The sequence below is a fragment of the Lagopus leucura genome, unplaced genomic scaffold (genome assembly GCF_019238085.1).
Source record: "Lagopus leucura isolate 7727_CA_CO unplaced genomic scaffold, USGS_WTPT01 Super-Scaffold_100001, whole genome shotgun sequence".
Classification (NCBI taxonomy): domain Eukaryota; kingdom Metazoa; phylum Chordata; class Aves; order Galliformes; family Phasianidae; genus Lagopus; species Lagopus leucura.
In genome coordinates, this window is record NW_024962262.1 from 49,722,050 (window position 1) to 49,743,653 (window position 21,604).

The window sequence follows — 21,604 nt, forward strand, 5'->3', positions numbered from 1 at the left end:
CAAGCCTTGTTGCTTAGGAACCGCATAAGCGAAGTGACCATAATCACTGCTGTTAACATGTTGTGTAGACTTGCTCTGAGTTTACTCTATTTCCCTACTATTATTGACATATATTGGTTGAACAGCAGTTCATGACAAACAAATGTAAGTGGCAGGAACATTTCTTACTTGAGTCAAAAAATGCTCATTCCACTGAGCAGCTGGATGACCATGAAAAAAACACATACTACTTTTTTTTTTTTTTTTTTTCTGTGGCAGAGTTTTTATTTGGAGGGAAATTATAACTTTAGCATTTACATGGCACAAATTATATACAGTACACTTTCCATGATAAGAATTATGATGCTTCACAGAAAGGTATCAAATTTGAGATAAATAATGCATAAGCTAAAATATACAAACCAGGGGTGGAGGTGAAACTATTGACCATTTGTATTATCTATAGAAGAATTTCAAGGAATAACGTTAATTCAATGTTCAAAAAATTTTAACAAACTTCTAGTAAAGTTAATTGAAATATTTATAATTCCATTCAGTTGTTGCACAGTATTTCCAATATACAATCAAGAAGATGCACAGAACACAACACAATAAGAAAAAACCTACTGCACCCACAAATTAAAGGTTTCACTACCTTTTGGATGCTGCACTACCATATTTATATAAACATTTACAACACTTCAGTAAACACAAGGGTTCTAAATGTAGTGCAGCATTATGGGGGGCCGCTTTCAGCTCTTGAAATAAATGTTAAATGCCCATATACTGTGCCATTTATTCTAAGCTGATGGTTTAAGCTGTCACCCTTAATTCCTACCGTGTGTAGCAAACACTTTTTCCCAACTTTCAGATTACCATCCTTCTGACACCATGCTCTATACTCTGAACCCTACACTGTCCTTGGTTTCACTGTCATTCTGGCATTTTGCCTCAGTGCTTGTAACAGCTAATCCCTTACATTATTTCTGTTTTAATGCCCTGTTAAGTAATCCTGTGTAGAATCTGAAGCAAAAGAATCTGCATCTTCATTATCAGAATCATCACTACTGTCATCAGCAGCTGGCTCCCCTGTCAGCGCTATCCGGGCGTAATCATCAGTGTCTATAGACTTGCAGAAATGAATGGCATATTTCAGTTTTTCCTCTAGTACTTGCTTACAAGAATACCTGGGTAGCTTCAGGAGAAAAAAGCAAGTGTATGACTCAGGAAGGAAATGGTCCGGAGGATTGTATTTATCCAATACCTGTCAAAAACAAAGAACACAATATTTTTTTATTTGCTGTCCAAACCACAAATAAATATTGACATGGTACTTGTGAATTTTTCTTAAAAGAACAGTAAAAACACCAAATCCATCTTCCCTCCACTAAGAACATAAAAACATATGCAGAAGCTTTCTTGATTATAAATATGTGATTGGGAACAATCTAAGATAGATTCTGTTGTTCTAAAAATGCCAAAACATGAATCGAACACTGTGGTTTTTAAATTTAGCTGAAATGGGTGCTGAGCTGAATGAAGTACTGAACAAAAGCAGAAAAAACAGTTGATGACAGATAGTGGAAAATAATTAACATCTAAAGATGCAAATAGCTGGTAATCAAAAAGAGTAGCCAGTTGCCCAAATTAAAACAAGAAAATAAATAAAAAAACAAATGTTTTACATCTTCATTGAACTGCCAAATCTGCAATACAATTTCACATCAGTAAAAAAATTGGCCTGTTCTTGTCTTCTATGACTGCACTGGTTTTGGCTGGTAGGGTTAATTTTCTTCACAGTGGCCAGTATGTTGCCACTGTGTTCTGGATTCATGATAAAAACAGTGTTGGTAATACACCAATGTTTTACTTCTTGCTGAGCAGTCTTTACATGGAGTCAAAGTCTTTTTCTGCTTCTCATGCTGCCCTGCCAGCAAGGAGGCTGGGAGTACACAAGGTGGAGAGAACACAAGCAGGACAGCTGATCTCAAGATGACCAAAGGAAGGCCCCAGACCAGATCGTGGTCAGCTACAAAAGCTCAGGGGGAAAGTTTTCTGGGGCTGCCATTGGTCAGATGGCGGCAAGAAGTTCTGCTTTTCTTCAGTTTCTTCCCCTCCTCACCTTCATCACCCAACAATTTATTAAACAGTCTATCTCAACCAAGGAGCTGTCAAATTTTTTTTGCCTGATTCCCTCCCCACCACTCCACAGCAGGGCTGGAGCAAGCAAATGGCTGCGTGGTTCTCAGCTGCCTCCCAGCGTTAGATCACAGCAATCATGCTACTTCTTTCCCATAATTAGCTATATAAAATAAAATCCCCCCACCCCATCCCACACCTTACCTGAATAACAAAGTCCCTCCCTCTAAAATCTGCAATAGTCCTGGGCAGCCTTGTTCTGCCCCATACAAAACGTAGAAAGAGAGATCGCTCGGTATTGGAGAATGACTCCATCACTTCCCAGAACCACTGTATCAATGAAGCAGTTGGTTCAATGCCTTTGTAAGTTGCTACAGACTTCAGAAGATGAAGTGGAATATCTGGGCTTCCACATACCTAAAAAAATAAAATACAGTGATAAGCTACAAAAGTCTGACCAAATCATTTGCAGGTGATTTGTTTCCCTCCCATTCTCTTGAAATATTTAATCTGTTTTTACACTGACAAAATGAACATTCAGATATTTGAAGTGCTGCGCAGAGACTCCTATTACAATGTTACTAAATAGACATCTTCCTCTCGGGACAGTAATGAACCTTCTTTCATCTTCCTGAATCACATAAAGAATTAAACAATTTACCTGGGAAGAATATAGGTCTTGTTATCTTTCATCAAATTGCGCTAAGAACTCAGTAGGCCCTAGGGTTGTTTTTTCTTGGTTGGCTGGTGAGGATTTTTTTGGGGGGGGGGGGGGGGGGGGGGGGTAAAATGGGGGAAAAGGGGCCGGTTTGGGGTAGATTTTTTTTTTTTTTTTAATCTCCACAAATCATTCATTACATCACTGCTCAGCTATATAAAAAAATAACCTTTTGAACACTAAGAGAACAATTAAACTTCTAGTATTTCCTCGAGCAAAGTCTTTGCAATTACAAGCGAGCACTGTAAACAGCATCACGTGTGGGGTTTATTATTCAAATTGGGATTAATAAGACATAAGTGAAGAACACAACTCAGTTTTGACAGAGGTAGCAAAACAGAAATTGATACCATAGTTTCCAGTTCATATCCTGTAAAGAGTGAAAGCAGAGGAACTGGAACAACACGGGCCATCCCCTCACGAACTGCCGCCACCTGTTCATCAAATTCATGAAGTCTGCAGAGACATATTTCCAGAATTTACGTGAATGCCATTTCTAGTAATTACTGGAACTAGTAACTATTGCAATATTTAGGATCCTTTATGCTTTCTCCTTAAGTCTCCAGCTATATTCCAAGGAACACTTATCATACAAGATACCTGACCTATACCAGTTTATCAAACAATCCATACTGCACAGCACATATCTCACTGTATATCTCTCACTTTTATTGCCAGCATTATTTATGTACTGTGCCTGGCAAGAATAGACCAATACTCCATATTGAAACACCATGCTCTTGGGAAAAGAGCATCTGCGCCCTCAAACAATCCTAATACTAGACAGGCATTATGGTAAAAGAAAAATGGGTCTCACACATAAAATACGATGTCTGAGGAACAGATATGCCATCTTTTCAGATAGTGATAGATGTTGCCACCCATGATTTGTATTTTACCTTTTTTTTTTCCCATCAAGTTAATTTTTAAAACATCGAGCTCTGCAAAGCAGAGTTTCACATCACTGCCATGTCCTGTCTTCAGGCTTGTCATCACCAAAATAAGCGAAGATCTCAAGACATGCTATCACTTATGCATCCACGTTTTCACATGGATTCTATTAAGATGCCAGATTTGCGCTCAAGAGATTCACATAATTAACAACTTTGGTATTAAGCGTTTTTCCTAAAAGATTTCTAACTGCTGGTGTCCTCTGAGAATAGCCAGAATTTTGAATAGAACAGAAGCATTTCTTTAAAGGTAATGCAATCCTTTAGGATCCATTTGATATTTTATATAGACCTATAATTAATCCATCACAAATAATACTCACGCCTACTGTCAAAAATAGCTTTGTGTAGTGGCTCAGAACCACTTATAGCAAAAATAAATAAAATAGGAAAGCAAGGACTATAATTCATATAGTCGTTGGCAGATACTGCACTTCAAGCTAATAAAGATATAGCGATGAGATAGTCTTGCACAAGTGTCCTCTAGAACAGATGACTGTGGTGAAGAGAATAAAACAACTATGAATCAGTTTTATGACAAAATTATCTCCATAATTTAATAGGCACGATGTCTACTAGGCTCCCTGTTTCCCACAACAAGATGTCTAAAGTTCAATGTACTGGTCTAGATTAGATATTTGGGTATCTAACTAACAAAATGCCCATTTTCACAAAAGCTGAACAACTGCTTCCCACAGAGTTTAGTGCAAAGTTCAGCTTTTGGCACCTCTGAATGAATAATTTAGTTGCCTGCAATAGATGTCAGGCTTATTTTACAGTGTCCAGGGTATAAACGTTTTGTTTTTCATATTCTACCTTATATGAGAAGAGGAAAACCATTCATCTGGGACCGCTCTTGGCTAGATTATCTTAGTGGTCTTTTCAAACTTTAATGATTCAATAATTAATTTGATGGTATTTAAAAACAAACATACAAACAAAAAACCTGTGAGAGCAATAGTACTGAAAAGTGCTGTTCACAAGTTGCTAAATGATCAAAATACATAAAAGGATGCATGCAAGGTAAGGCTTCGAGCCTACTACTTCGAAATGAAAATGCTTATTCATTTAACAATTTGAATGACTTATTCAACAAACCTGTAGTTTATTGCCAGCCTCACATATTCAGCTCTGTTATCCAGTGTAATATGAGTGTACTTGGAACTCAGCTGAATATCTTGACCACTTGCATTAGGCACAGTGAATGGAAGGCTCATAGCTTCAAACTCTTCTGATGTAGCTTCATTGTCTCGAATGTACATAAGTCCAGGAATAAAATCTTTATCAACCTTTTGAAAAAATATGCCTGAGTTAAAAGTCAGCTTATTAGCACCCTACAACACTGTGTCCTTCCTACCAAAAGGATGACATCGTGTACCATCTACCAAAAGCTTTGTGTCAAATGTCTGACCGTAACTCATCTAAGTGAATTCAAAAACAGCAAAATGGCTCAGTCTATTACATGAAATTTCATTATGCTGAAATGTTGAAGGGTACACGTGTTCTGGATTTCACACCACTCAGGGAACATTTGCCAAGGAACTGTATTATATAAGAAATGGATTTAAAGCTTAAGAACGTGATCAACTCTGCAAAATCCAATGGTTGTTTTGGTACAAAAGAAATCTCCTTACTGACATGTAAAAGACCCAGTACTTCTACAGTAAGTACATTTCCAGATGACAGCAGTTGAAAACCAACTCATCTTTGTAACAAAGATCTAACTCTTAACTCCAAATTCAGTGAGTTCAGTAAGCAGGAAGTTTGTGATTCTCAGCACATTGACTCAGACTATCTTCCGTAGTAGTTTGAACTCATTTTCAGACACTAACAGCTATGGAAACATTTTCTGGCAAGAAAGAGTTTGACTACAAAACATTTATCTAGTCAAACCGAGAAGTGGATTTGAGAATGCTCTCAAATTCAAAGAAGTTATTTAACTACTTCTGAAAGACTTAAATTTACAGCTGTAACAGTGAGTACAAGTGATCCTTATGTATTGGCTCAGAAATGTGAAAGGTCAGACAAAACACTACAAATACGCACAGCAGGGAAGCCAATCACCAGAGAACTCTTCTATATTAGAGTCTGCTTGTCTTCTGTAAGTTATAACTTACAAAGAAACAGCACACTTACCTCACTGAGATCAGCAATTGTTAGGTTCATTCCTGCAAGCTGTTTCCATACTGGTTCAGCGAGGTTGAGGCTCAGAGGACTGCCAGTCCGGATAGCAATACCCAGAAGGACACCTGTAAGTTTAAATAAGGGTGGGAAAGTTTGTATTATATATTTTTTTGAATAGATTCCTAATGTTCTGAACATGTAGTGCAAGTGGAATGTCACAGTGTTGCTAGTTACCCAAGAAACGGAACATGTTCATATGCAAGAGAGACTTGGCAGCAGGATTTAATAGGAAACAATCTCTGTTTGCTCCAGATTCATCTCTTCCATTTGGTGTCACGATTAACAGAGGGGTCAGCCCGTTCTGAAGCTCCTCACACATTTCTGCTATTGATTCACTGTAACCTCCACCGCAATCATCCACAGATTCACCTTGGAGAAGAAAACAGGCTCATAAATATACATTCTTCCAAAAATATGTTTACAAACGAAGTCTTGAAATGAACTGGATTTTCTTTTACATGGATAACTGTGTAAACGAAAATTTACTGAAAGCTACATCTGCTCTTCTGAAAACACCTGATGTTTTCCTTTGTATTTGGATTTCTCCAGCTCCTTGGAAACAGCATAATTTTAGAAGATTATCAACAACATACCAAAGTTTCAAAAATATTCTTTTGACAGAGCTTAACAACCACTTTTGTTTTAAACACTTGTCAAAATAAAAGAGATGGCGAAGAGAGTCAAACTACAGTGACTCCCTGTGTGTCATTTGAAAGTAGATATATTCTATATATTTTAGTAGATACAGTGCAGACAATCTAAATTCTATTTCATCAAAAAATTCAAAGAGACATGCAAATTGTGAAAACAATGATTGAAGTAGGAACAGCCAGTCTGAATTATTTTTGAGTTCTGACAACCAAAAAATAAGCTTCGGTTTTGCAAATACCCTTCATAACTAAGAGTTGCCTTCAGAATTTGAGGACAATTACAACCCCATTTCCACTGATCTTAAGGGTTGTTTGCAGATTTTTGGTTGTTTTTGTTGATTTTTTAAATTATTTTAAAAGGCTTCATTATTTCCTAACGTTTTAAGCACATTCCTGTGCCAACATGCTGCTTTACTGTATCCATTTCTTTCCTCAGATCCTTCAAAAATAAAAGAGAAGCCAGAAAAAGATAGGTAGAAAATAGTTGAGACAAAGATGCTACGAAACAAAGAATTCTCTTACCAACAAACTTGACTTTCCAAACACGATGAGGAAGCAGAAGGCTATCAGGGCTGAAAGAGCTCATTTTAGCACACATCTGTCCAAAAACTGACTTTGTACCATCTGGCCCAGCCAGTCCACCTTTACTCCTAGAACGTTTTACCTGTCAGTTAAACACATGATAATAGTAACTACAAGAACATATATCAGCCAGCATCCCCATGCAGATCAGAGATGAGATTTATAACATCTATGTGTTTAGTGAAACATTTGTAGAGGTCTACCCTGCATTTTGTATACATGTATATTACAAAGTAAGAACCAAGCTTCAAATTACAACACTGCAGTATTTTTCACTGCTATTTCATACCTAATCAACCCTGGATATAGATACTGCGGATTCTTATTACATATCTTCACCCTTTACAAGAAGACAAAAGAATTTAAAATTTGTAGTTATTAGGAGGCCAGAACTATTAAAGAATAGCTGAGGCTAGAAGGGACCTCTGGAGACCACCTGGCCCAGCCCCTGCTCCAGCAGAGCCACCCAGACCAGAGTGTCCAGGGCCATGGCCGGGCAGCTTTTGGAGATCCCCAAGGAGGAGACCCCACAGCCCACGGGCAGCCTGTGCCACTGCTCTGCCACCTGCACAGCACAGGACTGCTCCTGGTGTTCATTGGGAGCTCCTGTGCGCCAGTTTGTGCTCATGGCTTCCTGTCCTGGGCACTAAGAGCTTATTTAGCTCCATACTCTTTCCAGCCTCCATTCATGTGTATTATACTCCTTGATAAGATACTCTGAGCCTTCTGTTTTCCAGGCTGAACAGTCCCAGATCTCAACCTTTCCACATAAGAGAGATTGTCCAGTCCCTTCATCTTTGTGGCCTTCCTGTTGGGCTCCCTCCAGTACGTTTATACCTCTCTTCTACAGGGGAACCCAGAACTCGACACAGTGTTCCAGGTGTGGTCACACCAATGCTGAGTGGAACCTTCCTCACATAGTGGCAATGACTTGCCTAACACAGCCATGTTTACCATTAGTCTGTATCGCATCAAGGTCACACTGTTGGCTGATGTTCAGCTTGATGTTCATCAAGACCCCCAGAGCCTTTCCCACCAAGCAGCTTTCAGGTTGGGCAGCCGACTCTAGCCTACATTTGTGTGTGGGCCTGTTCCTCCTCACGTGCAGGTCTTTACACATCTCCTTGTTGTTGAACCTCACGAGAATCCTATCAACCCACTTCTCCAGTGCACTGAGGTCCATCCAGATGGCAGTAAGACCCTCTGGTGTATCAGCCACTCCTTCCATAATTATCCTCAGCAAGTTTTGTTGCTGACACACACTGTACCTTATATTCCAGATCATTAATGAGTATGTTAGAATAGGACTGGACCCCATGATATGCCTTTACATACTTGCCTCCAACTGAACACTAACAGCTGACCCTTTTAGCCTGGCCATTCAGTCAGTTCTCAACCAACCTCACTGTTTGCTCATCTAGTTCACACTTTAATCATGTTGTTCCCAACAGGTGAAAATAATATATACCTAAACAGCAATCAGAAAAAGATGCATGCCAACTTCCACTAGGTCTTATTTCTGTGACATAGCTATTTAACTGTGATTACTACAATTATCACTGTTAACAGAAGAAACTGGCACAAACATGAAAAGCACAATATCTGGTTACCTAGGAGCTTCCACACCACATCCTCCATCGACTGAATGATTGTTCTGAGCAGGTTGGTTAGATCTTAGTAATTTTACGCTTAGAGCTGGAAATGTGAAACAACTAGGGCATGTTCATTGCAGCTAAATAGAATGATTCTTACCAGCCCTGCTGACAACTCTGTGGGCTTTCTTCCCTAGATAAGGAATTCCATGTTCCCCTCAACCACCAGTACCTTATTCATTTTTCATTTCAAATGGCTCATTGTTCATCTGTCTCCACTCAACATTTTATCTGTTCATCTTGAAGGCAAATGAAAGACAGAGGGACGCCAGTAACAAAGTTTGTTAATAAAAAAAGTTTTCTTCCTTTATTGGTTGAGAAAGAGATAATGATTTGGTAAATTTGTTTTGTTTTGTTTTTGGCAGGGGGCTTTTTATTTGTTTGGTTTTTGTTTTCCTGAATTGCAATATTCTTCTCATTAGCAAACTTGTTTTAATTTAATAGATCTCTAAGGAATTCAGATGCCTATGAAATTTGAAGTTGAGAAGCTGAGAGCCTTCTCTTGAAAAGATTAGCTATGAGTAGGTGGTCTGTGAATGCAGTACTTAATTCACTGTTATTTCAAATCTCAAACTGAAAATACAACTCAGGTGACAATAAAATGGCAAACAATCTAGACTGAAGCCAATAGGAAGGCACTCATAATTGCTATTCCTATTGTACATTTTATTTAGCAACTGTTCACTAGCAACACAAGGTTTGCATTTAAATCTGCTCACACAGATGCTCGAATAGTTAAAACTCAACTTTAACAAAATAGTGTAAGAATGTGACAAGGGAATATTGACACTTCTGTCAGCACTACAATATTTTGCTGTGCCAACACAGATGCCCATATTAAAATGTATTAGGTTATTAGCAAAAAGCAGAACTCTTCAGTAACAAATGGCAAAATTCAAACAAATTTGTTTAGGCCACATTTCAGCACTGATGTTTTAACTTTTCATTGTAGAGGTCTAGAACATGAAGCTTTGCTCCTGTTTCCAAATTGTGTCCTTTAGAGATGTAGTAAGCAACCTGTGGAATCCATTCTGAATAGAATATTCTGAATAGAATAAACAGTTTCAGATACAATCCTTATTTAGTATGTCTCACTAAACTCAGATTATGCAATATAAATATTTTTTGAAATACAGTTCTAGCATTCTTGCTGTCAAGGTAGCTTTTTAGCACAAAATATGCTGACTAGAGCCCCAAAAGAGCTTCTGCAAAACAGTCTGCCATCAGAAGATACTAGCCTATGGAAATCAACTTTTCCTGAACCAGAGAGAAATGCAGCAGCTCGCTAGCAGCATACAGCAATGGGCAGAGGAATCAAGCTCAAAGATGTGCCTCAGTAAACAATCAGTTATTGTGAACGCAGTCACTGCAACAAGAAGGAAGGCACTTAAATACCTCTGTTTTCTGGCTACAGCATCTTTAAATAATGAAGATCAAAATTTAAGTTCTTTCTCCAAGTCTGAATAAAAAGACCTTCTATTTGCCCTAAACATCCTTCTAGAACTAGAGAAATACCAGCCATCCTATGGGACTATCTCCAGTTTCAGCCTGGTAGAAATGTATTATGTCAAGCCACACACTTAGGGACTAATAAAAACACTCATGAAACGCTTATGACAGTTTGCTAGCTGAAATCAGCTAAGAAAGAGAAGAAGGTTCTGTTAACACAGAAGACATCTATGAAGAAAAGAAACACAGTTTAAGGATATGTCATGAAATCAATTTCCAAAAGCAGAAAAGAAGCATCAGCATGATAATTCCAAGAGCACAGACATCATCTGTATACTGAGGTTTCAGTTAACTATGCTCAAACTGAAACGGCAGCGGAAAAATACATTATTAAAAGATAAGCACTGAAAGACCACTCCACAAAAACAGACACACAAAAAAGCTTAGCTTGTTCAATGCAGGAAAAAGAAAGTTGATGCGTTCTTTAAAAGCAGACTTGGCTAAGGGACAAGGCAATAACCAGAAAGGAGGAATGCCATTTAAACTGAAGCATAGCACTTGCAAAAGAAGAAAACATTCACTGATTCATATCTTGTATAACTTAACATACCCAGAAGCACAACATTCCTCCTAAGAAAGCAGAAGACACTGAACCAGGAGTACTTGTTCTCCTTAATAACTAAAATTTCTTTGCCTACTAAAAGGAGGAAAGATCACAAAATACAAGGCATGCTCCAAAAGTAATGCATCCTATTTTATTATGCTAGCCCACGGATGAGGCGGGTGTTGGTGGCAGAGCAGTGGAGGTTGAACCTTCTCACCAATATTCTGTTACATTTTGTTGCTGTGCAACAATGGCAGCAGAGGGGCATGTGAAGCTCCAAATGGAGACTCCAAATGTGGCCTTCACATGGAAGTGCATATGAAGCAAAGGTGTGTTACTGAACTCCTCCATGTGGAAAAAATGGCATCTACTGACATTCATTGATGCTTGCTGAACATCTACAGAGATCAGAAAGTGGATGTGAGCATAGTGAGGCAATGGGTGGTGCTTTATGGTGCTTTATTTCAACAGTGGCATGAGAGATGAGGAAGATAAGCCATGTTCCAGAAGGCCATGCACAGCTGTCACCTTCACTGGTGCAGACTTTTAAAAGTGCAGCATGAAGGCTCTTGTCCATCACTGACAAAAACGCACAGCTAATGGTGGTGACTGTTGAAAACCATGTTTTGTGTTGAGAATTTTCTCTATCAAACAGTGTTTTTTGTAGCTGTTGTAGCTTCCACGGAAATAAACAGGCACTGCTTTTGGAGCAACCTATGTATTTTAAAGAACAAGTCAGTATCTGCACAACAACTTTAAATTGAAATCTCATTCATTTATTTTACACAGAGGAAGAAGAAGCAGTGAACAGACTGCACCGCATAATTTACAAACTGTAAGAAGTATCTTTTGACAGCAAAGGGATTTTCAAGTCTTGCTGCAGTTGAACTCCCATCTCCAATTAAGTTGAAAACTCTGTTTGAGACTCCATAAAGCAGCTTTGAATCACTACTTAAAGGATCAAATAATTTCATTCAAACAGATCTTTCATTCAGTAGTTTCATTCTCTGCAAAACCTAACTAAAGAGATTATAATCCACATTTTGTACTATATAAGCAGGGCAGATTACAAGCACAGTCTTTCTTAGTCTTGACTAAATCTTGGAAAGACTTGTGTTACAGAAATATCTCATTTCCTAAGGAAGCTATGAAAATTGAAGCCTCGATGCTACCAGATTTTTTTCTAAATTTAAAGACAGACTGAATTAATGAACAGGAATACAAGAGAAGCCCATCTTTAATAATTAACACAACAGTAGAAGAACACTAGGAAACAAGCCCAAAACCCAATCACTTGTTTTCAGCTTAAAGCTAAATATTTGCACTGCTTATTTTGAATTCCCCCCCAGAAAATAAAAATAAAAAGACAAATAGTGAGAAGATTTCTGGCACTGCCTCTAGCTTCACAGGGTATGTATTAAAGCAACATATTTTAATCACATAACATTAGCAGAAGAAGTTTTAAGAGCCTGTGGAAAATGGCAAATGAGCAGAAAGTATCATCCAGCCCAAACAGAAGGTATTTCACTGAGAAATAACTCATTATTCAAAGGTTTTGCAGCTTCTCAACTCTAACAAAGAGTAAGTTTTCTTACTTCCTAAAGTATATTTCAAAAAATGAGAAAAACCACACGACTAAAGGAAAGAAACACATAAGGATTCTGTAATACCAAACATCAGTCCATTCAAACAAAAACAAACGTTTTAGTATTCTATGTTACAAAAACATCTATGGACAAAAAAAAAAAAAAAAACAACCTTATGTGGCCTAAGGCTCAACATTACATTTTCTAATGTCAATGACAAGAAAAAGCCCTTTTATATCAAACAGTTCTGCAATCGATATGATCACATGCAGTGACCAGGCTGAGAGTTTATCAGCCTGATTCTTAATCATACCGAAGCGCCTTCTTCCTGTTCTCCCCATAACCTTTATGTCCTCTGTTCTGAAAGCAACAGTGAAGTAATTCATGTGATCATCTCGGAAGGTAAGAAAGGCATCAGAATCTCTGCTCTTTAAAATCATCTAATACAGTGAATTTTGAAAAAGCCATTCTTTCTCAAGCAGGACATACTTTGCTCATTACAGTCCAAATCATACACTTATTTCAACTGTTCCCTCCTCCTCCCCCCCCCCACACATCTATAGTCTGGGTGAAAACATACTGAAAAGAAAACAAGCTTCATTGTTGTTCTATCCGCCAACATAAACCCAACTCCTCAGTACTCAGACACCAAACAGCTGAAACATGAAAGGACCTGAAGAATGTTAAGCACTGGTAACTAAACATATGTACTAAAATCAAATCTCCAACTTCAGATACCTGTATTCTATTGAGCTCAACAACTGGCCCATGCTGACGATCTCTCACCATAGTTGCTTGCACAACCTTTCGGAAAGCTGCCTCCTAATAAAGGAAAATACAAAAAAATTAAGTGGTATGATTGCAATCAAGTAAGAATACTGCATATACTCGACAGGTAAATGTATTCTTAGTTCAATTAAGGAAAAAGCAAACAAAAAAAACTCTTCAACGGAACAGAGAAGCTGATGCTATAGTAATATTCTTAAGCAGTTTTCTTCCAAGTACATCACCAAACACTGGAAAAGGCATAAAGCCCTTGACACTTTCTTTAGAAGACATGGAAACAAGCATCAACTACTTCTGAAATGCTCAAAAATAAACAAGAGCAACAGAATATAAAATTGTGAGATCTTACTTAAGGAGCATGTTAGTTTGAGCTAATACAATTCACACTTGAAACACCTGGAATACTAAAAACTAAAGAAGAAAATCTCTCCTCGATCACACAAAATAGTGGCTTGAAAAGTTTTACTGCATCCAGATTCAGTTATTACTAGACTACCAATATGCTACTGAGTGTAAATTAACTTATGCTGCACTAATGTGAACGTAATTAAAAGTTGGAGAAAAACAATCAAAAAGTCAAAGGGAAGATCATCCTGTCAAGGAAGGACAGAAATAAACAAAGAAACCCACAATTTTTTTTTGGTGCAAATTTAATTATCTATATTTCTCTCACTAAATATTTGAATCCAATTCTACATTATCAGTTTCAAGAAAGGTTTAAAAACATTTTAAGTTTGTTTGGTTTCTGTTTTTTAATATCCCCCATCAAAATGAGGTCAAGATGCCTCTTGTAGCTGAAGCAAGGAGGCCTCATCCACAGGCTCCCCAGAGTCAGGCAGCCTGTAGCAGATCCCAACAACCAGATCTCCTTCATTGGTCCAGCCAGCAATTTTAACCCACAAGGTCTCAAACTGGTCATGGCTGTTTCTCAGAGGCTTAGAGCTCTTCACAACCTTTTTGCTTATTAACATGGAGGTCAATTTCCCTCCCTTCTTGCTCTACCTATCCCATCTAAAAAGTTGGTAGCCCTTAGTTGCAGTACTGTTGTCATGCAATATATCATATCATGTTTCTACAATAGCAAATACAACATTTACAATTTCTGGCGTCCCTGATGATTGTTTTTGGCATAAAATATGCCTGATACCACGTTTTATCTTGTATCTGAAATCTTTCAACAACTGTTTTGCACACTGTAAAGCATTGGATATTCTTCCTCCACACAAATTCCTGTATTAAAATTACCTAAAGACTCCCATTAATAGCATTAAGATGCACAAGTATCACGAATAGAATGGACTTCTCTTTGACTCTTCTGATGAAAAATTGTAGTGTTATCTTGGCCCATGAAGCATATATTCAGCCAGATTTCTCTACCACAATTTTATTGGGGTCTAGAGAGACTGCGAGACAGTGCATTCTGAAGAGTCTAATAGTAGGTCATGTGTCTTACTTAAGAACACAGAGCAGTAATGCAAAAAAAAAAAAAAAAAAATTGCTTCTAGTTTCAATCAGACCAGCTAGCAAATTTTGTCTGTTTACATATGGCTATCACTTTTTGTTAGATTAGACAAGTTACTAGGACAGTGAGAAAATTCAGATCCAAAGCTAGTGATCATGTAGAAGGCCAGTCATCTTTTTTAAAGGCTTTCCATAACTGAAGTTTTGAAATAATGTTGCATCCTTCAAGAATCTTAAATATCTAGACTTCATGACTGACTTTCCATAGCATATTTCCATTTGCTGTGATATTCCATGCTTCTTTATTCGAGATTGGTTTCCTAGGTATCCTTTCTTTTAACATCATTTAAAGCCACAGAACTTGCTTTAGACCAAGTATTGTATCATCTGATTATTGCAATTGAAATATGAAATTGAGACAATGACTATTTGAAATATTTCTTCTTGTTTTTTGGTTTTTGTTTTTTTTTCCCTAGAATAACACAGTGATTATTCTAAAAGAATTTGGCTATAACACAAATGTAAGAGCTACAATATACAGTTATTTTTAAAACTAATACACAGTCCAAAAAAAGCAGAGGAAAATCTAATAAAGAGAACACATTCATGCAGAAAGATATGTGCATAACCAGAATGCATATGTTCTAACATACAACATACAGAACAAATTAAGATAAAAGTTCAGTTTTCTTCAGAAACAGTTTAAGCAGCACATTTAAACAGTATAGTTACAAATATCTCCTTTAAAAATCTATTCAGATAAATACCTTTCCCTGTGATATCAGTATTCCCCGTAGTGTGTCAAAACCAACTGATGGCCCTTGGCCAGTTTCATCAAGTCTTCCTTCAAGGTCAAACATTGGAATACAAGGACAAAAGAGTTCTGAAATGTGATGCAGCAGTAGAAGCCTGTTTCTCAATGAAATGATGGGTATTTCCTGTAGATGATTGTACTCCATAGGAACCTATAATAATGTAATTATATCCAATAATTTAGGATTATTCTATCCTTTATTTTATTAAATAGAACAACAACTTAAGATTGGTAGGCAAATTTGTATCAGAAATTCAGGAATTGCTCATTCACAGTGTAAAAACTTAATATGGAATCCAGTTGTGTCTAAAAGATATGTACAGTATACATCTAAACTGAAAGCACCTGCAAGTATTAAAATATGACAGTTATACTATCCTTATTTCAAATTTTACTATTCTCTTTAGCCATAAATAAACATTTTACATCTTGCCACCACTCCACCTAGGCATTATGCACCATTATTATAGCTGAAAAACTGAATGTTCAAAAAACATTCTCAATGCAAAGCAAGCAATGATGAATTCACGTGGAAGAGGTGGAATACAGAATTAAAATTCCTTCCAGTTTACTCTTCAGTATTGGATTAACAACTGACTGAAGAATCCTTTTCACTTGGAAAAAAAAAAAAAAATCTATCTTTGGAAATGCAGAAGCAGAACACTGTGTCCAAGCCAAATCAAAGCACACTAAACTGATACAGAGATTTAGAAAGGAAATGTCTGCTGAAAGATCAGCAGCAAACATTAGTACATTAAAAAACTGAATGCAGTAAGCCAAAAATATCACCTGTGTTGGAAGCTTGCCAGCATTAGCAGGTTTACTGGTTGACCAAGCTAAAGTATGTGCTGAGCCACAGGCAACTCTGTTGATCTTTTTACCCTGGAGTGCTGCAACCAAACGTGGTCTTTGGATGGCATTAGTTGTTCCATCTCCAAGCTGTCCTTCATCATTATCTCCCCAGGTATACACCTCCCCTAAACCAAGAAAAAAAAAATTACTTCTGAAGATAGAAATTTGTTTGTTTGCTTTAAATAAGCACTTAGAAATCATTTAACCAATTGAGACCATGGATAGTAATTAAGATTTCTAGAACTGACAGCTGTCCTGACATCCTACAGGTAAAAGTGAACGACACAGTTAAGGCTGTACAGCAGCTAGTATTAAATGCGTCTATTTCCTCACAGTTTATATAATAAAGTTCTATTGCAGAACAGTAGGAAATGGTGGTGCAGAAGGATAACAACAGATACACCAGAAACAGTCTGTACTTCACAGTTCCATAGCAAAAAAAATTAAAAAAAAAAAAAAAAAAAAAAAAAGCTAAAAAAAAGAATTAGAAAAGACATCATTTTGCATAAGAGAGTCTGTAATAGCTTATATTATTAGAGTGGACATTAAAATGGGTGTTTAGTGTTGTAAAATTGGAAAATACTTTTTAAAAAAGCAACTTTGATTCAGAGCATTCATTTTCTGCAGCTATATCCTATTTCACTAGCATCTACAAAACAGCTCTGCAGACCTGTTACTTAAATTTGGAAATATCCAGTACCTCAATCTACTTTAGAAAAAACAATATTGTTTGTGCAATGCTTCATTTATCAAGTTAGAACACCCCAGGCAGTTCAGACAACCCTATAAAAAAAGCTAAATCCATTAATTCTACTCCTTGATCAATTCGTAATTACTTTTTGAGCTCTGTGTTTTTCTTCTACCATCAGCATTTATGAAACTTAACTCGTAATTTTTATTAATTCAAAACCTTCAGTTGTTTTTAAGTTATTACTGTAAATCAATGACATACTTCGTGCTCAAGAAATATGCAACTTCTGTAAACCCAACACATAGATGCACACAGAGGATCAGCATTTTTAGCAAGGACAGCCGACCAATACTCAACCTAAACTTTTTATTCCCTCTCCAAATTCGGTACTAAGTAACGTATTTAATTTTTATACCATCTTCAGTGCAGCAAACACAGTGTAAAGACCCAGTAGCAATTGCAATGACTTTCTTTCCTTGCAGCCCCTGCACTTGTCGTGGTCTTCTAACATGGTCATCAGATCCATGGCCTAGGCGATGATAATCTCCTTTGCCCCTGCACAGAGAAGACAGCACATTTCAAAACTGAGTTTTAATATTAGAAAGAATGGAAACATGGAACATGTCATGTGTTTGGCCTTCCAGCAGAAGTAGTTATAAATAGTCAGGCAAAAATATTTGATATCTAGCAGAAACAGTACAGCTCTGACTCCAATTATTCAAAATGAATAATCCCTAGTTCATATGACATGGATGTGACTCTGCTGTTACAATAAAAATACTTAATATATGGCTCCAGCTTGCTCTTCATAGGTCCTTTCACCACATTCACATGTGTTTTGTTGGGTTTTTTTGTTTGTTTGTTTCTCTTAAAAGAGTAAGACTCGAAGATTAGGCATCCATCAGTGGCAAAAGCAGTACCAACCTCAGAGACCATAACCTCATATAGTTTGAGGATATTGCTTGGAGGCAGTGTTTGGAAGGTATTTTGTTTTGCTTTTCTAAACACTTCAGTCTGGTAGTTGTTTAAACTACCAGAATTGCACAGGAAGATTAAAACAACAAACTAGACATACAAATTCTTAGATAAGAAAGATCTTGATAATATATGAAAATGTTATTTATGCTGTCAATCTTCCAAACTGCATGACACGGAGCTTACATTTTTAGTGATCTCCTTTGAACTCTTGCATTTTACAGTGGTCAATGTCTTGAGCAAGAAGTCTGTGTTTACATCTTCACGACAAAATACCTTAGTTTTTCATTCAAATAGCACTACAGTATGTTCCTCAAACCACTAGATTTTATTACTAATCAAAACAGAGAAACTCAAAAGAGCTTTCCATATGGGAGAAAAATCAAAGCAGCGAAGGTAGCATAATAGTAATATTTGTTGCAAAGAAGGTTACATTTAACGCTGTCCAAATAACTAAAATACCTACCAGGTATATACTGCTCCAGATTTGGTAAGAGCCACAGAAAATTGTGATCCACATTCTACTTTAACCACTCCAAGGCCTGTGAGAGAATCAATCTAGGAAAATAATAGCAAGTAAAATAACAATCAATTAGGGAGACAATAGCTTCATCAACCATCCTGTGTTTAGGCATATCTTAAGTACAATAAATTGTCTAAGTCTTGCAGTACTTATACACAAGCTTATGAATTAAAGTGCTTATGTAGATCATTTAACAGAATTCCAGTCCTTTCATCTTTCTACTACTTACTACTTAAACCCTAAAAAGAAACTCAGATTTGGAAAACCATTGAAGGTCTTAACTAGTATTTTACCTGCAGCAATATCTCCTTAGTAGAAATAGTAAGGCTCTGTCACCAGCTACTGAACATCACTTATCGCCAGCTCCTCTGACACAGATGTGAGTCTGCTGCCTTCATAAAAGTACTTAAACCTGCAATACGCAGTTCCTATTCATTCTGTATGTGCCCTTACATCATTTTATCATCAATTCTATGGACTGATCATCAACAAGACCAATAATCTATGTTCAAATTGTGTTACACCATGCAATAAATAAATAAAAAACACCCCTACTTGGAACAGGCCAGTAGACTCTGTCTTTTAGGAAAGGGAATGGAGACACCTGCATCCATATAAAGAGGTGCAACTCTGGATTAAAAATATAAAATCCACTGTGCATAGGTGTGCACAATGACACTGATGTAGTTACACGTTATTCTCAAACTGTGCTCATCTCTATAACAGATGCTGTTATTCAAATTAGTTGGCTATATGCATTTTGTTTGAAATATGAAGATTCCTTGGGAAATTTCTAACCTTTCAAAGGGAAATAACATTAAAGCAACAACTACTTCTGGAACCAGAAATGATCTCTAAATAACAAAATCGTAAAACCAACTTTTATTCTGCACAAAAATTGAAGACCAGTCACTGTATCCTACAAAGCTCATCATTAACATCAAAAGGATCCTGATGTCCCACAGTGGGTGGAAGTCTGCTCATATTAATGTATGTCTTCACTAATTTCTATTAACATTATGGTTTATAAAACAATTGAAAATATGTATTCAAATACCTTCATTGGCACTTTACAGCCATCACTGCCTCCTCTCCCAAGTTTTCCATAATCTCCATCACCCCAAGACCAGACTGTGTCATCATCTGTCAGGCACAATGTCTGTGCATCTCCACTGCCACAGGCTATGTCAATCACACGATAACCCTGAAGAGCTTCCACCTGTAAAGCGATCACCAGTTTTTGTTTACAATAAAGACTCAGTCACTTAGTTTCAGAAAAGAAGTCAAACCCAACTTGGAGAGAAGCATCACTGGAACTACAAGTCTGAAACACAACAGGATCTTGCAAATGAATTCAAGTCAAAAGGCTTTACTCTTTTCAAACCAATAAAATAAGTACATATTTCACATACTGAATTATTATTTTTACTTGGTGAACTTTTTTTTTCAACCTAAAAAAAAAAAAAAAACAAAACAGGGAAAGTAACTCATACAAAACATTTAAGGTTACCAAAGGCCATATTCTATTTATGTGCTCAGGTTCTCTGGTTCACTCTTGTGTACACTAAGCACCTGAATAAACTGCTTATTTTCAAATAGCCTCTTACTATTTTACGATTTCACTGCTTTCTGAATTAAATCAACATCTTGACTTTTGAAATGCTGCCATCTAGTGATGATGTATGGAATTGAGATTCACAAAGCAAAAGAATTCTGACACACAAACTGCATTCTCCTAATCCACATCCTTCTTGAAATAAGGGATTTGAGGATCAATCCATCACCCAAACTGGCATGGGATTTCACATTCTTCAAACTAATCTATGGATTTGTTATTTTCATTCTAATCAAGAAAATGGAGGAATGTTGTACAACGAAGTGAGGTAGACCTTGCTTTTGGGGCAAGGGAATGCAAACATCTGATCACTTTCAGTAATTTTACTTCAGCAAAGCACTCCTGTGGAAGGGTGCAGGCAAGTTCATCCCTCTCCAAGATACCTCCCACCCCTCACCCAAACTGGAAGCAACATCAGCATGTAATCCATTTACAGTTGGTACAGGTTATGTCTTTTACACTCACAGTACTGTTGTTTGGCTTTTAGAGCTGCTGTTTTGCTTGGCAGGGAGGGTTAAGTCCTCTCCAAAACAAATTCCTTATAAGCTGCTTAGTGATCTCTAGCAAAGTTTTGCAACTCAACTTTTACTGCATTCTCACAAACCATTTCTGTTCTCTAAAGCAACCACTGTTTCTTCCTATTTTTTTTTTTTTTTTTTTACAATGCAGAAATACTGAAAGTCACAGATCAGAAGTTAAGAACTGGAATAAAAGACCACACAGAATTCCAGAGGTTTCTTACCAGTTTAGGCTTCAGTTGGTCTTCGCTATCTCCATGCCCAAGGCGCCCATATCTTCCCTTTCCCCATGTAAAAAGGTCTCCTGCAGCAGTAATACATGCACTGTGTGCTCCACCAGCAGCGATGTCAACCACTTCTATACCTCTCAGAGATTCAATTACACGAGGACGATCACAAGGGCTGAAATGAAAACACTTTTTGACACACCTTTTGCAATAGACAACTCACATAAACCAACGTATGAAGAGCTTTGCAAAATGAGTACGAGGACATTCTACTTCACTGTTTACTTTTGTTCCACATCAACATCGTCAAGATTTATGTTAAATTATTCATTGAAAAAAAATTTAGAGGTTTATAAAAGCTGGAATATTTTACTACCTGTACTACTAAAGCATAACAGGTTAAATGAAACTACAGAAATATTTCCATTAAAGCTTAAGAGTTAAGCACTTACCCTGGAAAATCAGTCTAATTTAATATGCATTATCAAAATTTCTAGCATAACACGTACTGATTTCCTCCATGGACTCAAGCATTTCTTTCTTTTTTATAATTTTTAATATCTGATTATTGTCTATAACAACAAAACTTCTTTAACACAGGTAACTGCAAGCGAACATCAGAAGCAGAATGGTAGTTTTGTTTCCTCCC

At 37.0% G+C, this 21,604-nt stretch overlaps 1 protein-coding gene across 3 annotated transcripts in view; it reads right to left on the bottom strand.

Annotated features, from left to right (window-relative positions):
• Positions 1 to 242: 242 nt before the first annotated feature.
• HERC2 (HECT and RLD domain containing E3 ubiquitin protein ligase 2) overlaps positions 243 to 21,604 on the bottom strand; it is a 103,869-nt gene continuing 82,507 nt past the window's right edge. For all 3 annotated transcript variants that reach the window (XM_042866358.1, XM_042866359.1, XM_042866357.1), the window contains 14 exons: positions 20,953 to 21,130; positions 19,653 to 19,814; positions 18,539 to 18,630; positions 17,513 to 17,652; positions 16,344 to 16,531; positions 15,508 to 15,705; positions 13,232 to 13,315; positions 7,143 to 7,284; positions 6,145 to 6,339; positions 5,923 to 6,035; positions 4,885 to 5,075; positions 3,187 to 3,292; positions 2,323 to 2,535; positions 243 to 1,243 (listed from right to left, as the gene is read on the bottom strand). In XM_042866358.1, the coding sequence (XP_042722292.1) occupies positions 971 to 1,243; positions 2,323 to 2,535; positions 3,187 to 3,292; positions 4,885 to 5,075; positions 5,923 to 6,035; positions 6,145 to 6,339; positions 7,143 to 7,284; positions 13,232 to 13,315; positions 15,508 to 15,705; positions 16,344 to 16,531; positions 17,513 to 17,652; positions 18,539 to 18,630; positions 19,653 to 19,814; positions 20,953 to 21,130 (2,275 nt within the window). In that variant the 3' untranslated portion in view covers positions 243 to 970. The remainder of the gene's footprint in view (positions 1,244 to 2,322; positions 2,536 to 3,186; positions 3,293 to 4,884; positions 5,076 to 5,922; positions 6,036 to 6,144; positions 6,340 to 7,142; positions 7,285 to 13,231; positions 13,316 to 15,507; positions 15,706 to 16,343; positions 16,532 to 17,512; positions 17,653 to 18,538; positions 18,631 to 19,652; positions 19,815 to 20,952; positions 21,131 to 21,604) is intronic.